At 38.6% G+C, this 27,826-nt stretch overlaps 3 protein-coding genes across 7 annotated transcripts in view; 2 read left to right on the top strand and 1 right to left on the bottom strand.

Moving 5' to 3' along the window:
* atm (ATM serine/threonine kinase) overlaps positions 1-5,847 on the top strand; it is a 41,960-nt gene extending 36,113 nt beyond the window's left edge. For all 5 annotated transcript variants that reach the window (XM_057838592.1, XM_057838591.1, XM_057838590.1 and 2 more), the window contains exons 61-63: positions 3,774-3,837; positions 3,948-4,081; positions 5,504-5,847. In XM_057838592.1, coding sequence (XP_057694575.1) covers positions 3,774-3,837; positions 3,948-4,081; positions 5,504-5,684 — 379 coding nt within the window. In that variant the 3' untranslated portion in view covers positions 5,685-5,847. The remainder of the gene's footprint in view (positions 1-3,773; positions 3,838-3,947; positions 4,082-5,503) is intronic.
* Positions 5,848-6,030: 183 nt separating this feature from the next.
* LOC130917320 (transmembrane protease serine 2-like) lies at positions 6,031-27,204 on the top strand. The gene is made up of 12 exons (XM_057838596.1): positions 6,031-6,988; positions 8,875-8,967; positions 9,067-9,183; positions 9,305-9,434; positions 9,519-9,626; positions 9,698-9,741; positions 20,541-20,703; positions 20,789-20,961; positions 21,073-21,174; positions 21,270-21,406; positions 23,287-23,470; positions 25,662-27,204. The coding sequence occupies exons 1-12, from the start codon at positions 6,901-6,903 to the stop codon at positions 25,682-25,684; spliced, it is 1,362 nt and encodes a 453-aa protein (XP_057694579.1). The 5' UTR covers positions 6,031-6,900; the 3' UTR covers positions 25,685-27,204.
* bace2 (beta-secretase 2) overlaps positions 25,867-27,826 on the bottom strand; it is a 50,736-nt gene continuing 48,776 nt past the window's right edge. Inside the window, exon 9 of the mRNA XM_057838595.1 lies at positions 25,867-27,575. Coding sequence (XP_057694578.1) covers positions 27,334-27,575 — 242 coding nt within the window. The 3' untranslated portion in view covers positions 25,867-27,333. The remainder of the gene's footprint in view (positions 27,576-27,826) is intronic.

Raw genomic sequence — 27,826 nt, 5'->3', positions numbered from 1 at the left:
AAACGCTCGAGCCTAATAAATTCCAGTGGCATGACAGCTCCAGTCCTTACAGAATCTTCTCACGTGAGCACAAGGATTCTGAGTGACACAACGCTATGGCTGCCATATGGGATTCATAGAACTGTAGTTTCGTAGCTTCCATTCTATTTCATCCCTAATGACCGCCAGAGGGCGGTGCTGGGAAAAAAAACTAGTTCCTGGGTGAATATATATATTGACCCAATTAGGTAGTACAATTCACGAGGCAGAGGATTGGCACTGAGCCTTGTAGAAAGAGAGGGATCCATTATACGATTTTACTTCCGGGTGCTTCAATGTAATGGAGCCTCAAATAGTTCCAAACATCGCTTCTACGAGTGCGGACCCCACTGAGACGATCAAACAAGTATTTAGATATGTGATTTTACCAATTTTTACCATAATTGTTGCAATAACCGCTGTCAGTTCCATCGAAAACAATTACAGCGCTTCTTGAGGTCGGAACTGCATGAACCATGTGACCATCCACAGCAAGATCAGAGAGTGTGCAGCTCTCTTTCTACATGGCTCTAGACTGGCATGCTAAGCTAACAAATCACATGATAGTTTGCCGTTGCCACGGCAACTTGGCAATGTCTCACCGTATACCCACAACCTACTGAAATGGTTCTTTCATTGAATGAAGTAAACATTTTTCTTACGTGTTGGCTCCGCTGCATGAGTTACATGTAAAAGCGGAAACACTAATTCAATGCTCGTGCCCAGTATTTTATGGAACCCCAAAAAGAGTCATAATTAAATAAATAAAATCAAAATTTTGAAATAAATACAATTTTGATAAATACCAACTTATGTAATATGGCACTTAAATGGTAAAATATGATTATATATGAAAATCTTATTGTTTTGAAAAAGATTTTGCAAGATAAGCGTTTTACAAAGTATTTATTTCAAACAAGATTCTGAGATTCAGCCAGTCACTTAACTGAATCTGCCTTATGTATTTGATTGACAAAACACAATTTATTGTGCTGGAAAAAGACATTATAAAAAAATTCTATTGTGGAAAAAGACATTATGAAAAAAAGACCTTGTGAAAAACGTTTTTTATCTTATAAAATATTTTTCATAATAATATTACCTTATTTTAAAATTTAAGGATCATATCACATAATTTGTTATCAAAATTGTATTTATTTCAAAATGTGACCATAGGGCGCAAACGTATTAAAAGGCGCAGACTCGTTTTCGTGTGATATTTTTGTATTTAACACACAGACAAGACACATTATTGGGCACATGAAAAACATGCACTAGCATGCAAGAATTTAACAAAATACTCATCAATCCTAATCAATCCACAAATCCATCGAAGTGCATGTTTATTGCATATGAGACTTCCTTTTACAGATGTTTCTTGGTCATCAACATGTCGTATAATTAAAATTCAGACATACAAAATAAGGAAACACATCTATATTACACATTGTAAAACGTTAACATCGCTACATTGAGGCTAATGGAAAAAAGACAATGTACTAACCACTTTAGCCTGCTATATAACATTGACAGTCTTCTCCAAAATGCAAACTCGCGGCTAAAAGGTGACACTTCAAACATGAAAGCATTTGCAAACGATGCGGAAAAAAAGTTAAAAAAAATCTGTTACTGACACCACATGCATGATGAAAATTGAAGACAAGTGCACATTTTTTTTTTTTCAACTGAGTTTAAAGCTTCCGGTTAGCTGCTTAGCTAACGTACTTCCAAGTAAACATTTCAAAATAAAAATCATGTTTAACATGTCAATAAAGATTTCTGGAGTTAATCTGACATACTTCACATTATGAACTAAGAATTGCTATAAAATTATACCCATTATGAAAAATCTGATTGGCAATAAAACATTTGGTTTCAAATTTGCCATCATGTGCACTTTGCAGGACATGATGACAGTCATTTTGGCTCAAATAAACACTTTTGATTGGGCTCTAATTGGCAGAGAACAAATATAGCGTTGGGTTTCTCACCTATTTCATACTCTGCACCTAGCTAGCTTTTAGATACTGTAACTCCTTATGCATTGTGTTTGTGTGTTTTTTTTTTTTTTATATTATTTTTTAAATAGTTTGTTTTATCTAGGAATAACAATTAATTGCATTTGAATGGGTGAGTTATTAGGATGTACAGTGGTACCTCTAAATACGAAGTTAATTCGTTCCAGGACCTTGTTTGTAAGTTGAAATGGTCGTATGTCGAGCAGGATTTTCCCATAAGAATACACTATAATTCCATCAATTCGTTCCACTGCCCGAAAACACTAAATTCTCAATAAATATTGATGTTACTGTTGCAAATATCAATTACAAAGAGCAAAACAAATAAATTATGAATAAAAATCGTAATAATAAGATAATAATATCAGTAATAATAATAGCTGTAATAATGTAACAAACCGGGTTCTAATGTGGTGAATGTGTTTGCGTGGTGTACCTGAACGCATCGCGTGGATGACTTGATAGAGTGAGCCTTTTTAGTTTTACTTTCACATTGTTTACATGCTGCGGGGGACACTGGGCACAAGTTGATTAAATAAATGATTAGAAACCTGACGAAGCTGGCGATTTCTTTGGCGATGTTACCACATTAATTGCCACCTTTTAATTTATAAAGACTGGCGAACGGAGGAGGACCGTCATAGACCATCTACGTCTGTATTGTTGAGTGAGCCATACTACGGATGTGCACCCCACGTTCATATTTTTCTGTCATATCTGTCTTCATGTCAATGGTAACTGTAAACATAAACTTTTTTCCTTTTTATCACCACTTGCACTTCTATTGTTAGAACCCATGTTGATTTCTCTCACAAGGAAATCTGCCATGCGTTCGTCTTGTGGAAAAACAAAGAAACTGGGGTGCTGTCATAGATCGTCATATTTAGAGCATGTCGTCGGATGTAGAAACAAATGGCGAGTTAAATTTTGCGCCGGCTCTCAAGATCGTGTGTCAAAGTGATTGTATGTTGAGGTACCACTATATTGTCACTACATTAGTGGTTGAATTGATTTTAAAAAATTGACAATAAAATCACATCTCAGCAATAATTTATGAGACAATAAATCGCCTACTAAAATTTGCTATCTCGACAGGCCTAACGGTAATTATGCCTCTTTTGGGGTTCCATAGTATCTATGCCGCCTCGACATATTCTGTCCTCAGCAATATTGCGGCTCATTCAATGATCATTAATTAGACAGTTGGAGGAGGTGGCAACGCACCATTTGGTTGGTTTGGCAACTGTGATTGACTCCCAAAGAAGAAAGAAACACCAAAGAAGATTCAACCAATCAGAAGAAATTGACTCTAGTCAAAGTTAAACATGTCTGTGCGGGGGAGGAGGGTGGTTGTGAGTGTATGGGTGGAGGGAGGGAAGGAAGGCGGGACCTTGAAGTTGGAGGTGGGATCTCGGTCTTTGTGACAGAAAAGCTATGGAATTTCGAAACCCCTGGTTTTAACTTTGTTTATGGAAAAGGTGCCAAACAGTAAAATTACTAGATTTCGATTTCTTTGTGTTTTTGGGGCTTCTAAAGAGTTCCCCATTGTCGACAATGCTATAAAGTAAGGTTAAATAGGATGGGAAAAAACATAATATGGAGTCTTTAAGCATGCTTTTGTAGTTTTGATTTGATATACAGTACCTTTGAGTTGGTATTTCAGTCCCTTTAATCATAATTACAATTTTAAAGAGCAAAAATATTTAAACTGTTATGTTTGATTCCCTTCCTGTTCAGGTGTTGTGAGAAGACCATGGGGGTGATGAGAAGCTCTCAAGAAGCTTTGCTGACCATTGTGGAGGTACACAAAAACTCCTTTACACGCCAGGAGTTGATTTTTCTCAATTACATGCGTGCAGTTCTTTTGGGGAAACTTAAACAATGCTCGTGTGTCCTTTTTGCATCCTGCAGGTTCTGCTTTACGACCCCTTGTTTGACTGGACCATGAACCCTCTAAAGGCCTTTAGTTTGCAGCATGACGAGCTCAACGCCACGCTTGGTTCAGCCATGGGAGGAGATGACTTTGACAATCACCGTAAACACAGGTGCTCAACAGATTTGTTAGGTGTATGCAAAAAAAAAAAAAAAAATCAAACATAACTGTCAAGTTGTACGGTTTTGGCGTAATTTGTACAAGTGAGCACTGATTTTTAAATGTGTACGCCGTACGTTCAAAATCTGTACATTTTTCGTGCATTGTTTTTTTTTTTTTTTTCTATGTTCGGATTTTGTCACCATTTCAGCAACGAGACACGGAGAGAGAAGAGTGTTTGTTGTGGCGCTTTAGCAAACGCGATGCTAGGCTAGGTGGCTCCAATATTTCCTGACTGTAACTGACAGCCTACAGTCTACGCCTAGATATCACATGCATATAGAACTACATGCGAATGACAGACTCGGCTGCGTTAGTAAACAGCCGCCATTTTAAAGCAGTAGACTTCTCAGAAAGGCTCTGTTGTAGTGAAACTTCCTAGCGAACCTAAGTAACTTTTTATCTAAAATACTCCTAGATCGGCAAGATCTTGAATCTATCTTTAAATGATGAAACAGTTTTAAAACTCACATGTCGAAAGTAGACAGAAGGGAACTAATGCAAAAACGGAAGCAATTTTATCAACTTTAACAATTAACTCACAACATTAAATGACTTCCAAACATAGAAAAGGTTACTGTTTTTTTTTGTTTTTTTTGTTTTTTTGAAAAAATGAAAAAAATAAATAAATCTGAAAGGTAACACCAGTTACTTTGCCAAGTAACTTATTGCTCTTACATTCAGGTAACCGAGTTTCTAACTCAATTACTTTTTGGGAGAAGTAATTTGTAACTGTAATTAATTACTTTTTTAAAAGTAAGATTAACAACACTGGCCATAAAGATGAAGTCTGCAGAATGAAAAGTGACGAAAGTGTAGATTTTATTCTGCCAATTTGTTGCCGAACACAATTTGCCTGCAACTATTGCTAATCACATTCATCATCACATCACCTCATCTCAGAATTAACAAAAGAAATGTTCCCTGACTCAAAGATTGCATCGGTAAGTTAATTTTATCAATTGACCTTTTTAATTTGTAATTGGACACACTAACGAACTACGTTCAAATCAAACTGAATTACGAGCTGAAGTGCCATGAAGTGCAGCCATCGAGACATGAGAGAAGTTGCCAAAAGTGCTACATACAATTGTAACAAACGTCACTGTTAAATTTTAGTAATCATGATGTAGCTGAAGATATTGATTGTTCTTTGATTGCACCAGGTTATATGTTACAATATTACCAATAAATTCATACTATTTTAAAAATTGAGTTTATGTTTCATATTGCACGATATATACAACGTTGTAAGATTAGTCACCAATTTGTAAGGGCATACGTCACTATTTGTAAGATTGCCAACGACCTCGGGTTGACAGGTATGATCAAAGGAGGAGCCTTCTTCATCACTTGATTTTTTTTTGTCCCACAGTGACAGTCAGAACTTCAACAAGGTGGCAGAACGAGTGCTGCTGCGACTGCAGGACAAACTGAAAGGAGTGGAAGGGGGCGCGGTACTGTGCGTGAGTGGTCAAGTCAATCTGCTCATCCAACAAGCCATGGACCCTAAAAACCTCAGTAGGCTGTTTCCAGGCTGGCAAGCTTGGGTGTAATTGGCACACATGAACATGTTATTGCCTTATTTGTATTGTCATTTTTACATTAAAAATGTAAACCTATTCTTGATTAAGGCTGCTAATTTTGAAGGTATTTGTTGCATTTTTTTATTCTTCAATGCAATTTTAATGTTTTTACATTGACTTCAACAGAATTTGAATGTTTTTAAGTTTAGTTCATGGTTCATGTCATAAAATAACATTGAGTTTCCAGGACTTACTTACTCTGTAGTTACTGTGTTATATAAAGCTGAAATATAGCTGAGTGTGAAAAAGAAAACTAATTTGAGTGTTTGCATGGTGTACTCGATCATGACACTGACAGAGTGTTTAGACAAGTGAACAAAGTTGATTGTGCTTGTTGTTGGTTCAAGTGGAAAACTTCAGAAGATGTCAGAGAATGAGGTGTGTCCACATTACTTCGCCATCACTCATTAGATCACTAGTGGTGACACAGTGACAGAGAACTTTGTAGATGGAGCAGCTAGACAAAAATAACACTTTGCATCTATTGAAGTAGTGACAACAAGTGGTGAACAGATCTAAATGTTGGAAGTTTAAGTCATCCTTGAAGAAAAATATTGCGAGTGGACACCTTCATAAGGAAAAACGAAATGAGCACCAATCCGGTAAGTTTTTTTTGTATTGTTCTTTTAATATTTAAAGATTTGAATGCCGAGATAAGTCAGTTTTGTGTGACACAAATATTTCTTCAGCCTTCAAATGGTAATATTCAGGAGATATTTCATCATAGAATCCATATTTTTACATTCCATCATTCGTTCTCTCTGTAGTCCTCTTTGGCATCAGTTGATCTTTATTTTTTTATCAGGCATAAAGCAGTCTTCTATTTCTGACCCTTTTCTATTTCAACTGTAGAAGCTACCTCGTTACATTTGGTTAAGGTGTCTGACTGCCAAAGGGACATTTGTAGGAGTTTTTGACTTGGGCGTTCTGTCTCCATACTTCAGCGGATTTTCCTTGCATGCTCCAACTTGTCAAAATGTTATGTTAATTAATTGTTCTAAATCATATATGTGGGTGAGTGTGAATGATTGTTGGTCTATAAATTAGCTGAAGACTCGAGGTAGAGAATTAATGGCTGGATCATACACCACCTTCATATGTTGTGGGTTTATGTCAGGCTTCTTCAATTGAACTGGCATGTTTTTGAGTTTTACTTTGAATTCTTCAGTGGGTGGCCGTTGACAAGATGCGGTCAGAAGTGAGGCCTCAGTATGTTCAGCATTTGGCCCCAATATCACTGCCTGAAATCACTGTTGCGGCTCCACAACGAAAAGGTACTTAACACTCAAAATGAAACTTGCTGAAGTTAAGTCTCTAAAATTATGACAAAATCACCTAAATTTGCCAAAACAATCGAGTTACTACTGTATTTTTTGGTGCTCTTAAAATTATTTTTTTCTCACAGTGCACCTTATATGTAAATTCTGGTTGTTTAATGTGCTTATCAACTTTTATGTTTTATTCCTTGAAAAAGGCACATTTGATACAACCACTGCAATATTAATAATGTAAGTACTTATATAGAATCTAATAAAATACATTTTAAAAACCACTTAAGTACTGATATAATTAAAATGTAATGAAGTTAAATACAGCTGAACAGTACTTGGGCATCAGGCACGTGCGGGGGGGGCGCAGGGTGCTTGAGCACCTGGCCCTTTGCCCCTACATGCCCAAAGTGCCCCTTTTGATTTTTTTCCCTTTTTTTTTGTGTGTGTATATGTGTGCTGGCAGACTGTGCAGGCACGCCACCGTGTACTTGAACACCGAAAACACCTTTTAAAAAAAAAAACAAGCCGTCTGTTTGCTGCTAAGCCGGCGCATAACTGTGCTGACAGTGGCTCAATGAACATCTAATTTGGTTTGTTCTCAGATGAACAAGTCGAGTAAGGAAGTTTTGATATAGAGGTTTGAGGAAGAAAAGAGGCATAGACTGAGTCAAAGCCAGAAAGTGTTTATGACCGTGTTTATTTCTAATTACTGTTCCCACCTCCCAATTAAAGTCTGTCACAATCACGGCCAAATATACTGTAAAGCTGGTTAAACTGGAAGTTTGTTAAATTTTTGTTTTTGTGCCCCTTTTGATCTATGAGCACCTGCTCCTACATCGGTCTCTGCACGGCGCTGTTGGGCATTGATACTTTTGCTTTCCACTTTTAGAATCAATTCTCAGGAGCATATTTGTGTGAAAGAAATTGGCATGATGTACGACAGAAATTTAGAATTCATACATATTGCAGTTTATGGTTTACTATGGGATTTAGGTGTGTGACAAAATATCGAAATGGTGATATATCGTGATACTTTGTATCCCCAAAGGTTATCGATATGCTCCTGCCAAGAATCAACGTTTTAAAAAGGTGTCAATGTCAAAAAAAAAATAAAAAGGAACCAACAAGTTGCTACCAAAATCTTCCACCATAACAGTGTCTCACTTACATGTAATTCAAAGGCTGCATTGACGGTGCTCGACGCCCAATCCATTTAGACTGGGAATGTTCGTTCATTCGAAACCAGAGCATTCACAGTCATTCTGTCCGATTTTTAGGGCATTTACAGGTCACTTGCTGTTCCTTTTTGAGCATTTATAGGTCATTGCCTGTTGAGTTTGAGTCACTGCCTATTCATTTGAGTGATTCCCAGGTCACTTTATGTTCTGTAACCAAACAGGAAGTGACCCGTAAAATACCCAAAATCAACAGGAAGTAACTGAAAATCAACAGGTAAATGACCTTAAATGGCCCAAAATTACCTCATTGCCTGGCATTGGCTGCCACTGACGGCCATAGACGTTCAATCCATTTTAAGTGGGAGGGATGGCACATCTACTAGTGATAAACTCATTCCAATTCACAGCAGAAGCTTGTTTTTCTGTTTATCAGTCGTTTGTAGAATATCATAGAATGATTTCCTGACCAATATATCGATAATCGTTGTATCGCCATATCGTCAGATCATCGTTATCGTGAGCTTTGTATCGCAAATCTTATCGTATCGTGAGGTACCAAGAGGTTCCCACTCGTAATGGGATTCTTATACTCTTTTTCTTTAGTACAAGCATATCAAATTTTATAAAGTATATCAAATGTGAACACAAAGTATATAAAACAAACCTTCAAAACCTACTGTTTTAATAATCAAACTGTTTGCTTTGTGAGAGATTTCAAACAAAGGTGTGCGGAGTGTATCGTGTTTGCTGTGATCTGCGCACTGTACCTCATGCTGCCAGCTGGCATCCTCCTGGCCTATTACTGTAAATATACCCTTGCGCATTCATCCCCAGGGGATTAAACAATCATCTGGACAAAAACCGTAACACTCCTACTTCAAATCACCCTTTCCATTTCGGCAGATTCCTCCACATGTATGCATGGATTACCATGCGGTGGTAATACAGGCTGTGTGTGGAAGTCCCAGTGGTGCGATGGGGTGCAGCACTGTCCAGCGGGCCAGGATGAAGCTTACTGTGGTAATATTATTAAAAGAATAAAAACATGCATGGATCAAATGGACTCAAATGGACTGAAAATTGTGTGGTTGTGATATGGCATTCATTCCCTGAAACTTTTTTGCTTCCTTTCTGTGGTCAGTGCGGCTTCATGGCTCCAGTTTCTTACTTCAGATTTTCTCAACTCAGACCAAACAATGGAGGACAGTTTGTTCTCATGGCTGGACAGCCCAACTGGCCCAAGCCAGCTGTCGGGAAATTGGATACAGCAGGTAAGAAGCTGTGAAGAGCATTTAACTTTTAGAACTGCAAAGATGTCTTTAACATCTCCTTGTGTTTCCTGTTATTGACGGCAGCACAAGCATTATATCAGGTCTGCAAGAGGCCCATTCTGATGATGGATTCTTAATGGTTAAACCTGATCCGAAGCCCAATGTCCCAATAGTTCAACAGCTTGTTCTCAGGTTAGTCGAATGTTGAACTTGAAAACAAAAAATAGCTGCATGTCAATTGTCATTTTCTTCACCTTCTACAGCAATTACTGCCCCAACAACACTGTGGTGACACTGCTATGTACAGGTATAGTTTATAATACTATAACTTTGTAGTTACATTTTTACAAAATAGTCAACCACCAATTGTGCAAGTTCTCCTACTTGAAAAGATTAGAGAGGCCTGTAATTGTCAACATGGGTAAACCTCAACCATGAGAGACAGAATGTGGAAAAAAAGAAAATCACATTGTTTGATTTTTAAAGAATTTATTTCCAAATTAGAGTGGAAAATAAGTATGTGGTCACCTACAAACAAGCAAGATTTCTGGCTGTCAAAGAGGTCTAACTTCTTCTGACGAGGTCTAACGAGGCGCCGCTCGTTACCTGAATTAATGGCACCTGTTTCAACTCATTATCAGTATAAAAGACACCTGTGCTGTTTTGCCATACTTTGTATTCCAATAGGTTATCAATATGCTCCTACCAAGAATCAAAATATCAGTTTAACCCTTAGTTGCACAAGTTACTGGACCCTACACTCTTCCATAAGTGGGTCAAAAATGACCCATATTAGAGCTAATGTGTTTTTATGCCATTTTGGTGAAGAATAATCACTTGTATATTAATTACTATGATATTTAGGGCCACACAAGAATGATTTCATGAAATATCTTATATGATTCAATTAACATAAAAAATAAAAATAAGAATAAAAAACAGCAATAGACTTCATTCTTCTTTGTATTTTATCATCAATACTCCCATGCATCTTTATGGTGAGACAGCGGTGCTAAGCCCTTGTGGAGGCACTGACCGATTTTTGAGGATAATGTGGCTCTGTGTTCTACCCTGGGTGGGAGGTAATTCTCTCTAATAAGAGCCCTACCAACTCATTCTGTTGGCCAATGATTTGGACACTTTCTTCTTCAAAGGACACATAAGTGGAATCTTATGAGTCAGATTAATTCTGTTCAGCTGGATTTCCAGGTGGACAACTGCCACTGCCACCTGGACAATAGTCTGGGTCCTCATCATCAGACATTTCGGACACTTGAGTCCAACCCCGTCACTGCCTCCCTATCATCCAACATCTGTAGGATCATTTCAGCTGTAAATCTAGCACAAATCCGATTTTTTCGTGTTTTTCCGACTCGGCTGAACAGGAAAAGTCGCATAAAAGTGGACCATTTTCAAATTCAATCCAGATCAATTTCGTATGTAGCCAAAATCCCATCCAGGCCACATTTTTCCAGAATGTGGCTGCGGTCCGAACTGTCAAGTCCCCCAAATTGGAATTAATGCAGCAATTAACATCAGCAAAGAGCGAGAGCGTCAGGGTGCTACGGTAACTGTGCGTTAGCGTTAGCGCCTAGCTTGAACGCGGCTTTTGAGGAAGGAGCAGGCTTGACAACAGTCATAAAAAAATAAAATGGGTGGAGAATAAGCCTGACAATGCTCGGTTTTCTCTCTGCTCCAATGCTCTCGCGCATGCAGGCCAGTTTGCTCAGCGTATCTCGGACTGCGAATTAGAGCGCAATGGACAAAGGCAGTCTGAACGGTTACGCCAAAAAAAGATGTGACAAAAAAAATCGAAATTGTGCATTAGGACCAGCGGTATGAACCTAGCCTTAGTTAGCTAGCTGGTTATGAAGTAAGTTAATTTGTTGATAAATAATAATAAAGAGTCATGAAAGAGACACAAAATACTATATGGACATAATACTTACAGTACACGTTATCAGTTCTTGCTGTGTAAAATCTTCTTAAGGGATGTCACTTTTTAGATACCTAATCTGTGTGGTCCAGGGTAAATTTATTCCTGACAGCCAAAGTTCAAAAGAATGAAAGATTCCCATTGGATTCTTTAGAAACTGCATGTGGGTCATTTTTGACCCACTTGTGGAAGCTTAGGGTAGTAATACAAAAATGACAATTTATTCAAATGTATAAAAGGTTCATCAAAAATTTGAATGGCATTATATCAAAAAGATGTTTTTTGAGGAATACCTGGAATATGAATTGATAACAATTTTTCATTCTGAAGATATCTCAAGAAAACAACCTTACTGGGTCATTTTTGACCCACTTATGCATCTTAGGGTTTAAAAAGGTGCCTCTATTTAAAAGTGTCTATGATAAGAAATCATATTTGTGATGTTGCAATAATGTAGTTTTGCCTTATTTATTTGAAGAAATACTGCACTGAAATATTTTCGTAGTTTGTGAGGAAGGCAATAGTTTCTGAAAGATTGTCTGCAATAAAAGAATTTATATTTAGAATCGGCTTGTGTTTTTTCTTTATTTGTTGTATCGTAGAATATTGGAGATTGATTACTTGATCCATGCATTGATAATTGTTGTATCACCATATCGTGAGATAATTGTTATCAGTAGCCTTGTATCGCAAATTCTATCATATTGTTAGGTATCAGGGGTTTCCACCCCTATTCGTGATATCGCAGTGATAAAAGTGCTTCAATATCAACAGGGTCTTGTCTCGATATCGACTTGGTTTCATCTCTGAATAAAATTATGAGCAGTTGAGTTTAAATGCCTTTTTGGGTCTGGTATACTATGTAATATAGGCATGCGTTTAGTAGTGCAGCAAGACTGGGCAAGCAGACTCACTTGGCCTAGTATACGTTGAATGCACCAATTTTTGGATTTATGGAAAAAGAATTGGCTCTGTAATATAAACAAATAAGCATATAACTTGATTTTACCTGTGATGCATTGGTATGCTTTTATTGCCATCTCAGTTTGGTGGCAAATGCTATTGTAGTTTGTATTATTGTTTTATAATGTAATTTGTCACACCAGAAACAGTCTGCACTATAATAACAATAATGATGGTTTGACACCAAACAATCCCTACAAATTTACAATATCGGGGGACAGTTTCAGCCTTATTAACATGAAATGATGATGTGATTACATTACATGCAGCGTTAAATGAGACACTGTCTAAATGAGCCACTAATTGCCGCATCTGTTAGCATGTGGCAGAGACATGGGGTGATGTGTCGGCTGTAGAGCTTTGTATCTGATAATTGGTACAAACAGGTGGCAGATGCACATTGTCAACACATAGATGCCACCAATTAAACAGTGAGACTTGAATTGTATGTGACTTCATGCCGCTTAAGCTTTACAGTGGAGATATCTGCCTGAGGTGGAGTAGTCAAGCTGAGAGAGGAAAGAGTGACTTGAAAATGTAGGCGTTGTTTTGACCAGCTAAGGCCAATGATTGTGGTACCAGGTACACAGTTGGTATTTTACATGGCACATTCACAGCGTGTGGTTGAGCGCCAGTGCAGTTGGGAGAATGTGATAAGCAACACATTGTTGATAACAACTTACGTCAAGGAAGTTCGGTTTTAAGTGTCAAGATAATTTGCAAAAGGTGGACAGAGAAGGAACAAGGAAATTTAATTGCATTTTGGTGGAATAACTTAAAACTGCATTCAGTATTTATATTTTGCCTATTGGCATTGGCCTTAGGTCATTGGTAATCCACAAAGGTTGAATTAAGGCAAATTAACTTTTCTTGTTTCTTAATCCGTAGTACGTGCGCATGCCTTTGATGAGTGTCCCCTTGGGGTTGTCCCAATATAGTGTTCTTGTTTTGTTGGTCGACGACATACACAACCTCCTGTTTACTTGACCGGTGGCGAAACAGCTCACGGGGACCAATTTTCTTCTGGAATAGGGACTTTTTGTATGTGTTTTTCGAGGCAGGCAGGCAAACAAAGCATTTTTCTCATTCATAACCATATGTCTTTAAAATTATTTGAATCATAGACTTTATAACCTATCGACATGACACGGGAAACGGGGCCGATTCGTAGGGGCCCTATTTTCAAAACCTTCAAATTCAAATATTTTTAAATCCAAAGCTGCTACCCACCTAAAACCAAAACAGGCACCTACCTTAGCCATATACAGTTGGGAAAATAAATATTTAGTATACCACCAATTGTGCAAGTTCTCCTACTTGAAAAGATTAGAGAGGCCTGTAATTGTCAACATGGGTAAACCTCAACCATGAGAGACAGAATGTGGAAAAAAAGAAAATCACATTGTTTGATTTTTAAAGAATTTATTTCTAAATTAGAGTGGAAAATAAGTATTTGGTCACCTACAAACAAGCAAGATTTCTGGCTGTCAAAGAGGTCTAACTTCTTCTAACGAGGCTCCACTCGTTACCTTTATTAATGGCACCTGTTTTAACTCAATATAGGTATAAAAGACACCTGTCCATAAACTCAGTCAGTCACACTCTAAACTCCACTATGGCCAAGACCAAAGAGCTGTCGAAGGACACCAGAGACAAAATTTTAGACCTGCACCATGCTGGGAAGACTGAATCTGCAATAGGTAAAATGCTTGGTGTAAAGAAATCAACTGTGGGAGCTATTATTAGAAAATTGAAGACATACAAGACCAGGGGTGGGCAAACTATTTTACAAAGGACCGCAGTGGGTGCGGGTTTTTGTTCATACCCATCATGAGGACAGCCTTTCACCAATCCGGTTTCTTACAAGTGCAATCGGTAGATTTCAGTCAGGTGCTTCTTGTTTCCACTGATACCTCATTGGCTAAACTGTCTGTGCTGAATAAGTTTGAACAAAGACCAGGACCCACTGCGGCCCTCGAGGACTGGTTTGCCCACCCCTGTACAAGACCAATGATAACCTCCCTCGATCTGGGGCTCCATGCAAGATCTCACCCCGTGGCGTCAAAATGATAACAAGAACGGTGAGCAAAAATCCCAGAACCACAAGGGGGGACCTAGTGAATGACCTACAGAGAGCTAGGACCACAGTAACAAAACGTGTCGCCAGGGACTCAAATCCTGCACTGCCAGACGTGTTCCCCTGCTGAAGAACATACACTTCCAGGCCCGTCTGCGGTTCGCTAGAGAGCATTTGGATGATCCAGAAGAGGACTGGGAGAATGTATTATGGTCAGATGATCATTTTTCATTTTCCCCCCTCATTCTGTCTCTTATGGCCTCTCTAATATTTTCAAGTGGGAGACCTTGCACAATTAGAGGTTGACTAAATACTTATTTGTCCCACTGTAGAGTCCAAGCATTTTCAATTTTTTACTACCTATTTAGGGTGGGGGGCTAGTTAAAGGGATCCACAGATAGAAAGACTTGTTGTTCTTAAAAGATATTTTATCATGAGTTTTTTTTTTTTTGACAATTTATAAAAATTAGTTTAACTAGTAGTTGTTGACGTCGCAGGGCGGTGACGTCACTGTGTTACACTGCCAGGCTTCCAGAGTATGCTTCTAGCGACATAAACATGTCATCTGTTCAGACCATTTAATTTGAACCCGAGCGAAACATTAATGAGCATGACAGCACTGTCCATATTTCACAAAACGAGCAGCAAAAGCAAAATGAACAGGAAAGATGGGATGTGACGATACGAGAGGAGGACACAAGTTTTCTGCCAAAATGTGGTACAACGGCGAAACGTCCTACAAGGGGCGAATTTGACACCCAAAGTACTACTGGGTGCTTTCCGCTTGTTTTGTTTAGATGTAGGAGTGGGAACCTCAGGGCACCTCACGATACGATACGATTCGCGATACGAGGCTCACGATAACGATTATCTCACGATATCACGATACAGCGATTATCGATATTTTGGTCAGAAATTGGATACATGATATTCTACGATACAACTGTTGAAACGGAAAAAAACATGATTCAACAGTGACACCTTTTCTGTGCATCATTGCTGTAAAATATCAATCTACTGCAAATTGTGCACCTACACATAGAGAGGAAACAAACCACAACCACTGATATCTCTTGGAGAGATTATGATGAATGGCACCCTTAATTTCCTTTAAGTTTTAAATCTTAAAAAAAAAGCATCAGTGCTGTAGGTGTCAGTCAGCAGTTGAGCTTGGGGAGGGGCAATGATAAAATTGATGGGCCTTTTCTTCGTATATGACCTTTGTTGCCAAAAGCGTTGGTTTGAGCATTTCCACTATCTGCTTCAGCATTTGAGATGTCAGACTTGGTCAGTCACATTCTTCCTCACCTTAAAAATGACAAAATAAAACAAAAAATATTAGCAACTTAATAGCTTTTGAGTTGGAATCCAGATATATATTTTTTTAGTGGAAATATTGAGTGAATTACAAAAAATATGAATTGAATCTATAGAAATTAAAAATGCAATAATGACCTATTTTTAATATGTAGGCTACATTAATTATCAAGCACATCACTTTATATATTTTGGAAGCTATTCTAACCATTTTTGTAACTTATTGTATCAAAATGGCAGTAATAGGAGTTTGTGTAGTAAACTAGATGGAAAGTGGTTCTCAAATAATATCAAATAAATCAGTAAATTCATGTGGGCTTGCTCAATATTCATTTTCATCCAGTTTAGGGTCCTGGTTTATTTTATATCATTCAACACCAAATGTCATCAAAATAATACATGAAAATTAAAAAACAATTACATTGCAAAACTTTCTTACCTCAAGTGATGAAAGCAAAGCAGTGAAGAAATCGAGAGGCTGCAGCCCAGCCAGACTCTCTTGGGGAAATCCGATGTGCAACTCGTCACCAGCTCCCAGTGAACCTTATTTTTGTTAGACAGTTCTTGCATACAGCAAAGTCCTTGTTCACCTTACTTCCTTTCTGGTTGGTGTAAAATCTGAAGTGTGTCCCCATGTATGATTTGTAGCAATATTTTCTCGTTTTTTCCTCCACCATTCTCACGAAGCTTTTTTATTTTTTCAACCCACTTGGAGCCTTCTCTCTTCTTCTCTAGACGACTTTTGCGCACTTTACCTTCACCGCTACTCCCGAGCGCCCCTAGTGGACCGCCAAGGAATTGCTCAACAAACACTGAGGAGTTTACAGCATCCATACTCCATTGTATGGCCAATATGTTAAATAAAAGTATCGATACTTGGCGGGAGCATATCGATAAACAATCGGGTTGCAAAATATCGCGATATATCGCGGTATCGAGATATTGTCACACTCTTATTTAGATGCATACAAACAGAACATACTAAAGTTACTTTAAAGTGCATATGACACCAAAAAGCATGTTTATTTCATATTTCACGAGGTGTTTTATGCTCCTGAATGAAATGGACCTATTGGATGTGTGTGGAAGCGATCGTTTTATAAATTCAATTTTTGAATACCGCGCCATGAAAATGAGTGACTTCCAGCTCCAGTCTCGAGTTGAGAAAGAGGGCTCTGTGACGTGTACGGTGGAAGGAGTCCTCTTCACTATCCAGCCGTACAGTTGAATGAGAAGGACTAAGGATTCAGCTGATTTTGCGGATTAATTCGTTTATTTTTCACATCACGCCAGCCAAACGGCTGCAGAAAAATTTTGCTGCACCAGGGAGAGGCGTGAGCCTTTTTGGGTTTCAAAAGGTTCCCATTCACCAATTACTGTGGGACCATTGGACTTACAAGGAAGTGAGTAAACATTGTGTTTCGTGTTATGTCAAATACTGGGATCATTTTAATATGTAGGTGCCTTGCATTTTGTGGCTGACATGCTCCTTGTCCACTCGGCGAACGACCAGCGGCTTGTCACACATCCCCCTGCCGGGAGAGCACTATACTCGGCTTATTGCCCTCTTCATGTGCCCAGTGTTCTGTCAAATTTTCCACCCGATCAGAAATTGCAACTTTGTGTTAAAAATAGCCGCAAATACAGCGATTACAAAGTAAACACTACAAACTTTCTTTAAATAAAGGACTACTTACGTTTGATCATGGATGGGCATGTAAAAAGCTCTCCTCATACACATTCTGTCATGTTAGCTGCACAACAACTGCAGCCGCTCTCCTATGATTCTCTCACTTTTTACGTCTTCGCCGTGTAGTAAAGCATTATTTTGCCATATTCGTGTTGACCATTTGGCAGCTACACGCTACTCTGATGTTGGCTGGTTTGTCTGGCGGTCATTGTCCAGCTGCTTCCCCGCAAACGAGCCCTCTGCCCTCAGCAGGGGAACGACGAGCTCTAACTTGCTCGCCGCCGGGCGGGTTGTCGATCGGCGAAGACAATTGACAACCCCGCCATCGTGTGAAATGACCGGGCTAGTTTTGTGTGATTTTACTCTTCGAAGACTTTGAAACATCATTCGGTTTGGGTTACAATGTCGGCTAGCTCTCACTCTTCTCGGTTTGTTTACATTCTCCGAAGCTGGGGGAGGTAAATGACAAAAGCCTGACTTAGGGGGCATAAAATGTCGTTTGGGAGGTACGACAGTAAAGATTAAGTCGACATTTTTGACTAGGGATGGTAATTGAAATCCGATTCCAATTCCGAACTGGTTCCGAGTGTTTCGAGGCCTTGACATCACAATGAAAAAGCCTTAACGATCCCTTTAACAATCCCTTAAGATGCATATTGCATCGTGACGTGTCTTGTTGTCCAGACGCATCAAACTAGCATGGTAGATAGTTTAGCATGAGCATTGCCGCCGTAAACATAACAATGACAGCACATAGGTTTAAACGCTCGAAAGTGTGTCTTCACTTCACGAGGAAAAATTACAACAAAGCGACTTGCAGTCATTGCAAGGTGGAGATAACTGCATCGGGAGGGAATAGACTGCACCGTCCTCACCGAGACGCTAAGGCTCAGTCCTGGTTATACAGCTAGCTAAACTCCCAAATGACGATGCAGAAGACGTTGGTATAATTTATAACTTTATTCAACCATCACTTGAAGAGTGAAACTAAAAAGAGAAATGAAACCAATTTCGTCCCCAATAACAAACAGGTTTGCATCAACATAAATCAGCGATAATTAGCTGCTAAAACAGTTAGCATGCGTTCGCTAGCATTAGCACATCGTTTAAACCACTACACAACTGGATTTAAGTGTCCGATCGCGAGTGGAAACACACAACAACAACACAAAAGATGATACATACAGGCGTTGCCTCTGCAGATATTATACAAACATTAACAAAGAACGTAGGCTTGTGGCAGTGTTTCCCTTTCTCACTAACTCGCTCACTTGCTTGGATGCGGCATTTCTTCTTCTTCGCGTGTAAGCGCGCTCTTCTTCACGTGAGCGCGTTCTCCTTCGCGTGAGGAAGCGCAAGGGCGCCACCACACCTTATAAACTAAAAGGCATGCATTTTTTCAATATACTGGTAAATAATACACTTTAACAGGGGTCCCCAAACTACGGACTGCGGCTCCACATTTGGTCCGGCCCCCTGAACAAAACAACAGAGCATTTTGAATTTTTTTTATTCCTCCCTCAGTAGTGTTATTTATTTCCTGGCCTTTTTCAGTGAATACGGTAACTCTTGTTATTTTTATTTTATTTACTTTTGCTCAGTGAAAAATCCACAGAGGGTTATTTGAGTGTGGCTTTCTGAATTTTTTTTTTTTTTTTACATTTAAGCACTTCTGCAATCGTCACACTTTTTCTGTTACAAACTGACCCCGGCCTCTCATTAGAGAAGGGAAAAGTTATGTGGCCCTCACAGGAAAAAGTTTGGGGACCCCTGCTTTAACACATATTGCCAAAGGCAGAACAACGACCTATATGCCAATATATACCAATATTTTTCATTTCTATTAGAAAAATGTTTCAGTAAAATGTTACACATTCTTGTGCATTTGCCACTTATTGCTACAGTTAACGTTGAGGCTTTGGGCCTCTTTTGACCTCGATGTGAGTTTGTAAGGTTGTGACTTCTGATTAAACAAACTCGATGCCAATCAAAATGTTTGTTCTTCTTTTTCCCGAAATTAGAATCGATAAAGAATTGAATCGTTAAGCAATATCGATAATGGAATCGGAATCGTAAAAATCGTATCAATTCCCATCCCTAGTTTTGACCATTATGGTGTAATTTTGCCATGTCGTACTGAATAAATGCATTTTTATTATTTCATATTCCATTTAGCACAAGACTGTTATTTGTCATGACCATACCATTTATTTACCTATTGGGGAAAAATACTTGGATAAAAAGAATATCCTGTAAAAATATTGGAGTAGACAAACTGAAGCAATGACATTTTACGGCTCTCTTCGTCGTTTTCCTCGTTCTCTACAGTATAATTCCCCCTCAATGGGCTGAATAGTAAAACAGATGAGAACATTCTCCTGCCGACGTCATCCACCTTTTGGGGACGCTAGAGCCCTATAATGGTAGGCGTGGCTAACCGGCAGATTAAACGACTAATTTCTCGTCATATGCGCTTTGCCAAATTGTTGTATATAGTCGAATCGTCTCAAAATATGATTATAATTCACATAATAATGCTATTTAAGACTTTTTTTTCTCCTGTCGTAAGCACTTTAAGAAAATACTTAGACGTAGTAATATCAAATAAGGGTTGTTTAAATACGCTACGTGACTAATGTGGTCAACAGATCAACAGTCTTCTTTAAAACTACTACAAGAAAACACAATGTTTAAAAGGATGAGAGGGAAACACATGCAAAAAATATTATGAGGCAATGAAAAGGCAATAAAAGACTCAATTAAACCAAAAATAGTAACTACTCGCCGCTTTTAACAGACGTGCACGTGTTGGATGTCTCGCCGCGTAGGAAGGAATTGCAGAACATGTTCGTCTAGTGCCAGTGACAAACTAAATCATCACCCCGAGCGTCCATTGCGCGCATAAAACGTGGCGCATTTAAATTTTTAAATCAATGACAAAATTTTATGTGTTTCTAATAACATATTTTAGTAGAAGAGAGCAATTGTGGCTTATTAGAGCCTATAAGTCTTCAAGTCTGAGGTTCTCTTTAAGAGCAGTAGAAGAGGGTGAATGGACAATTAAAAAAAAAAAATCTGCATTGTTGAACACGTTGCTGTTTCTGTGTTGCTCAATCTCCTCAGATTGTACAGCTGGGGTCAACTACAGCAAGGCCTCTACAGCCCACCAGGCTGCTATCAGGGGGTGGCCATGGCAGGTGAGCCTACAGCTAGCTGGCTCTCACCGTTGTGGGGGGGCTGTTCTTTCCCCGTACTGGATTGTGACAGCAGCCCACTGTGCAATGATGTAAGTCCACGAAGGCCCAGCTGTTATTAGAAGTTGTGGTCTGTTGTATCCTTGATTCAGTACCTGTGTCATATCTACTCTGCAGGGCATCCAGTCCTGGAGATTGGTCGGTATATGCTGGCATTGAGGATCCTTTGGGCACTCTCTTTAACCCCGCTCACTCTGTGAGGCACGTAGTCACTCACGAAGGCTTTGACAGAGTCACTCACAAAAATGACATTGCTCTTATGAGACTGAGCAAACCTCTTGATTTCACAGGTAAGTCAACAAAACAATCTAAAATTTCAGTTTCTTCTCTACCATCTCTACACTTTACTAGATCAGGCTGTTAAAATCATGTATTTTTAACATATGAATTTGCCTTGGTAGCCTCAAGCAATGTCCGTCCAGTGTGCCTCCCAAATGTTGGTCTTAACATCTCGCTCCCTCTTAGTGGCTGGACAACAGGGTATGGTGTTTTAGCCAATGGAGGTAAGGCATTGCAAATCATTTTTGTTTTTGGGGTAGGGGGTTCAAGATAGCAATTTCAACCTTTTGCCCAAGTTCACATTTATGTTGTGCTTTAGATTATCCATATCTGGTTGAGGCACAGGTCTCTGTCATGGATGCCGTTGAATGCAACAGCTCATCAGTTTACTATGGAAAAATATCAACGGACATGCTGTGCACCAAAGAGGTGCAGACTGGACAGGACGTATGCAAAGTGAGAACTGCCATTCCAGCTACCAGACACTGCTCCTATAATTTAATAATAGTGTTGTGCAGATCAATAGTAATACATCATTATCTACTATGCCATATCTTTGTCTAAAACTGATTCTCTTTGAAATGGCACATGCATCAAACATGTACATGATTGCAAATAGCTGCATGAATTCAACTTGTTTGTATCACTGATATCATTCCACGTAGGGAAAACAGCTTAGATGCATTCAGGTAAAAGCAGGGGTGAAAGTGGGCCAGAACGGTCAGGAACGCAGTTCCGGTATAAGATTCAGGGCCGAAGTGCTGTTCCGGTACACGGTGCTTTGATTTCGAAAATATGACGGCAACTTTCAAAACGCTATGTAAAAAAATAAACAAAAAATATGCTAAGATGCCACACATGCATTTCATCTCCAAGAAGAAAATCTACCAACATCAGATTTACATACACAAGTGTTAACAACAAGCATATTAAAGTGCTTGTGTAGCGTAATCCGTTTCTACCAATATTTATTATCTATTCTATTCCCCAACTGCTGCAGTTATCAGAGTCTGACGATGATGAGTCACGTCAATGTGCAAATGCATGCAGCAAAGCAAAATGCCTGGACTCATTTATCCGTTCAATTGGCTGACATACTGATATCTGATCAGCAGAGATAGTTAGCTCTGACTGGTTTAAATGTGCATGTTTTCTGGAACAGCAAAAAAAAATTTTTTTAAATGTTGGAATAGATGTGATAAAAAAGGGCAATGCAACACAAAATGGATCAAATCTTTAAGAGCAACGAAAGAGTTGAGGAGGCTTATTTATCATATTTAGTTGTATTTGCTCTGATGGGGAGGTTCCGAACGTCTTAGCTGTCAATGTGCACTTTGCACTTATATTTGTTCATTTATGTTAGGCTACTTAGTCAATTCCTTATGATTTAAAAAAGTCAATGTTTGCGTGATCTTCAAAATATATTCCATTTCACTCTGCATAATATGAGTCATTTGTACTTATTTTTCTGAATGTATGTTAAGTATATCTTTATTATTATTAAAAAAAAAAAAAAGTAAATGTTTACATTAACTTCAATTTTTATATACACCCTATGTTCTTAAGTAGTTCAAATTGAGATTTGGCATTTAGTATGTGAGGAAATGAGGGAAAATGAAAATTAGGAGATGGAGGTTGGGGTTATTGCGGTTTTTGTTTACTTTTATTTTGCAAATCTTTGAAAAAAATACCATTTTGAATGAAAATCAGTTTTTTATGTGTTATAGAAATAATTGTGCTAAAACAGTTTTCTATGCATTTCAGTAGTTTAAGAGGTTTGAACCCCCATCCCCCCAAAATGAAAGAAAAAAATAATAACAATTTCTGGCTCCGTGGCAACTTTCACGACGGGGAGTTCCGGCAAGAAATTCTAGCCACTTTCACCCCTGGGTAAAGGTTTCCATAAAACTACATAAAACTTGACAAGCACCAGTAATTCAATTATCAAGAGCAATTGCAATAGAAAAGCAAAAGCGAACTTCGAAAACAAAAACCTACAAAAGATTAAAAAAATAATAATAATAAAATAAATAAACAAACAAACACATGTACCCCAGTGCTTACTGCTAACATATATCAACAATGTCTGTAATTCATTAATCAGATCCATTAATCTGATACAAATAAAAATATTGTGCCCTGAAGATTAATGGATAGTGGTCCTTGCTACATGGCTACCAAGTTTCAAGATGATTGGTACACGAATGATAGAAAAGTAAGACTTCAAGGTTAGTGTGCACAAGAACAACAACAACAACCTGAGTGGCAACTTGACAGAACTTCAGCCTTTATGACCTTTATGTATCAAGGATATTTTTTGTTCTCTATTTTTGCAGACTGACAGTGGTGGGCCTTTAGTGTTAGAGATGGGCAACCTGTGGTGGCTTGTGGGAGACAATATTTGGCCAGAAAGTTGCACTGACCTGAACAAACCAGGTGTTTATAGCAATGTCACCTTTTTCTTGGGATGGATATACCATCAGATGAAGGCATCTATGAAGACAGACCTGCTTGACACTGGTACACCAAAAAGCACCATCATTTGTTAATACAGTGGTACCTCTACTTACGAAATTATTTGGTTCTGAAAGTAGTTTTGTAACTTCAAAAGTCTTTAAGTAGAGACACGTTTTCCATGTAAATTCCCTAATCTATTCCAAGCCCCCCAAAATTCAGACATCTTTTATAAAGCATAAAAATGCATCAAAACATGTAAGAAATACATGTTACAATTACTTTATTGCACAATAAACATAAAATCTGAGTTGTGCATTATATAACAAACCAAGAATAAAAGGTAATAAACTCATGTAAAACTGTTGGAACACAATGGGCAAATGTAGGACACTTGGATGCACACATACAGTGGTATGAAAAGGTATCTGAACCTTTTGGAATTTCTCACATTTCTGCAAAAAAAAAATCACCATCAAATGTGATCTGATCTTTGTCAAAATTACACACATGAAAAGACACGGTCTACTTCAACTAAAACCATGCAAACATTTATAGCTTTTCATATTTTAATGAGGATAGCATGCAAACAATGACAGAAGGGAGGAAAAATAAGTATGAACCATCACATTTAATACTTTGTGCCCCCACTTTGGCAGCAATAACTTCAACCAGATCCTTCCTGTAGCTGCAGATGAATCTGGCACATCGATCAGGACTAATCTTGGCCCATTCTTCTCTACAAAACTGCTGTAGTTCAGTCACATTCCTGGGATATCCGGCATGACTCGCTGTTTTTAGGTCATGCCACAGCATCTCAATGGGGTTCAATTCTGGACTTTGACTTGGCCACTCCAGAACTTGTATTTTGTTCTTCTGAAACCATTCTGAAGTTGATTTACTTCTGTGTTTTGGATCATTGTCTGGTTGCAGCATCCATCCTCTTTTTAGCTTCAACTGTCTGACCGACGGCTCCAGGTTTTCCTGCAAAACATCCTGATAAACTTTTGAATTCATTCTTCCATTAATAATTGCAAGTTGTCCAGGCCCCGAGGTAGCAAAACAGACCCAAATTATGATGCTCCCTCCACCATGCTTCACGGTGGGAATGAGGTGTTGATGTTGGTGAGCCATTTTTCCTTCACAAATGACGTTGTGTGTTACTCACAATTCAATTTTGGTTTCATCAGTCCACAAAGTATTTTGCCAAAACTTCTGTGGAGTGTCCGAGTGCCTTTTTGTAAACTTTAAACTAGCAACAATGTTTTTTAGACAGCTGTGGCTTCCTCCGTGGAGTCCCCCCATGAACACATTTACATACTAGTATAGTTGATGTGTGCACAGAGATACTGGACTGTGCTGATTTCTGTAAGTCTTCAGCAGACACTCCAGGGTTCTTTTTTACCTCTCTGAGAATTCTGCGCTGAACTCTTGGCATCATCTTTGGTGGACGGCCACCGTGCCAAGCTCTCTCCATTTGTAGACAACTTCTCTGACTGTCGATTGATGAACATCCAGACTTTTAGAGATGGTTTTGTATCCTTTCCCAGCTTTATACAAATCAGCAATCCTTGATCGCAGGTCTTCAGACAGCTCTTTGACCAAGCCATGATGCACATCAGACAAAGCTTTTCATCAAGATATTTCGTACCAGGTGTGTGTTTTATAGCGGGCAAGGCAGCTTTACACCACTTATCAGTGATTGGGCACACACCTGACTTAAAGAGCAATTGAAACAAATTAATACCAAACATTTTAAGTCTCCTTAAGGCAGAATGTTCACCAACTTATTTTTCCGCCTTTTGTCATTGTTTACATTTATTCTCATTAAAATATGAAAACCTATAAATGTTTGTGTGGTTTTACTTAAAGCACTGTATTTTCATCTGTTTGATTTTTGGCAAAGATCAGATCACATTTGATGGTGATTTAATGCAGAAATGTTAGATATTCCAAAAGATTCACATACTTTTTCAGAACCCTGTACATTAGAGGTCCTTCTTAGCCAATTGGATGCCAGGAATGCTAGGCAACAGCCAATGGTAGAGCAGCTATAAGTGTGGTATATTCATTAAACTCTAGGAGCTGCGAGTACCAGCCAGTACTGTATTTTTGCCTTGTATATCCTGAAATTTTTGTTGAAGCATGTCTTAACCTGAAAATTCTGTATGTAGAGACGTTTGTAAGGAGAGGTACCACTGCGTATGTTTTGACAATGGCAAAATTTCTTGTTCACAGTCACATTTTATATTTGCAGAAACATCAAGACTGAAGGCATGACCATTTATCGAGCAAGATATTGTTTCCTCTTGGATTAAGTGTTTTTGTATCATTGCCAACTAAGACACTGGGAGTTATTTCCATAGTACTTTCTCATTTTGTATTGAAAATAATTTCATCTTTGCAGTCTTTGTTTTACTAACAGGTGTGACATGAAGTGAATGATACATATTCTATTAAAGTTGATAGTTATCCCTATTTTCTTAAAACATATTAATCAAGTGAGCAGCCATAATCTTTAAAGCTGCTTAGTCCACAGTTCCAGTAGTTGCAATACCCAGACAGAAGTTTTCTACATAAGATTCAGGTGCCATCAAAGTATAATCATATTAAGTGGAAATTGTTTCATTGCTTTACAGCCCGTTATGACACATTGAGGGAAGGGTGATGCTTTTTTCCCAACCAACTCCCTGCTAGAAAAAAAATATAACAACCCAGTGTGCTGTTTAGAACAGCACAAAACATCACCAGAATATTCAGATTACCCAATGTGTTTAGTAGGAAGTATTTAATGTTTTTTTTTTTTTAATGAATTCCTATGCTAGTTTCATTACAGTGAACTCAAACTACATTAAAATCTTTAATGTGGTCATAATTCCTTTATTTGCAACAATTACATACATTTGGATTATTTTTCAAGCAAGCGCACTTGGTTTTGGCTTTCCTCAGTTTCATTCATAAATCAGTTGCTTGCAATGGCCATCTATTCCGCTAGATGGCATTAAATAACACGTTTGGCTTTTCAAAGAATCAAAGCCATGTTTCAGGGTCCTGCAGCTTTGATTGAATTGAACGCATAATATTGCTTAATTATGATAATCAGCATGTGCCAAAATTCAGAAATAACCTCACCTTCAAATTTCAATTTTACAGTGGAAAATAGCCAAAATTATTAACAACAGAACAGCATTGACAACAGATTTGGACACCAATTCAGGCTGTACAAGTGCAAACCATAATTGGTCTTAGAAACAAAGTAATCTCACCCATTTTGCATCGTTTCAGGTCAAAATGTAGAGGCACTCTTATTTTTTGTACAAGCGACTGAACAAAATGTCAAGTGCTGAACCCAGTTCATTGTAAATGGACTGGACAGCCTGCGTGGTGAATCAGTACATCCAAAAACATTCGTTTCATCCAAAAAGCAAATGTTTTGGCGCAGCCCTGACACATACTGCCAGAACAATACAATAACCCCTCGATTGGAGTCCGTGTAAACAAGTATGGACTGTATGTGCATAGTTGACTAGTGACATTATTGTAAAAAAAGTGCACAATCTTAGTTATGTTGTCTGAAGGCACTATGAGCAATGTAAACATTTCAGTTTCAATAATCATTAGAGAAGTGTCAGTAGTTGTCAGGTATCCGTTGAACTTTTTTTAAGTAAGGTTGTAAATGTTTTGTTCAAGAAAAACATTGATTGCTTGGTCCACAGCGCACTATTAGAGTTCAAATAAAAACAAGTTCACTTTGCACCGTTAACAGTGTCTTTTGAATGTTTATACGAAGGATGGTCCTTCTCAGAGGTGGTGGATGCCTCCATGCCAACCCTCTTTTGCAGCCTTACCCCTTTTTCCATCTCATTGGTGGCGCCTTGCTCGTTGGCGTCCAGCCCATTGGTTCCCGTCACCCGCACCTTCCCTCTCAGTCACTTGATACGGTGCCGCACCAGAGAGGACTGGTCGGTAATCTCGCCGGAGTAGCCTCGCCGTCGACAGGGCAAAACCAGCAGCAACAGCAGGATGATAAGAATGATGGCGCACACGGCCATGAGGGTGTAAGAGAGCACCCAAAGAAGAGGCTCCTTCAGCGCTTTGCCAGAGCAGTCTGACGCAACATCTGACACTGAGAAGGGTCCATCGATTTCGGATAGAGCCACTCCCCCGTTAACTGTGTAGAAATATCACAACAAAGTAAATCCCAACAAAATAGCACCTCATAATTCATACCCTATGTTGCCTATTTTTAAGCAAGCAGTATAAACAGACTCCAGTCTCAGTCAAAGCAGTTGGTTCCTTTTTTCCCTTCATCTTTTAAACGGTGACACCTTTTTAAAACTATAAATCGATTCTTGGTGGGAGCATATCGATAACCTTTTGGGATATAAGTTGCTGAAATAGGCTACGGTTGAGGACAACGTG

Source organism: Corythoichthys intestinalis, chromosome 6, assembly GCF_030265065.1.
Source record: "Corythoichthys intestinalis isolate RoL2023-P3 chromosome 6, ASM3026506v1, whole genome shotgun sequence".
Taxonomy (NCBI): Eukaryota; Metazoa; Chordata; class Actinopteri; order Syngnathiformes; family Syngnathidae; genus Corythoichthys; species Corythoichthys intestinalis.
Note: the sequence above shows the minus strand (reverse complement) of the source record. Positions and strands in the feature narration are given on the sequence as shown.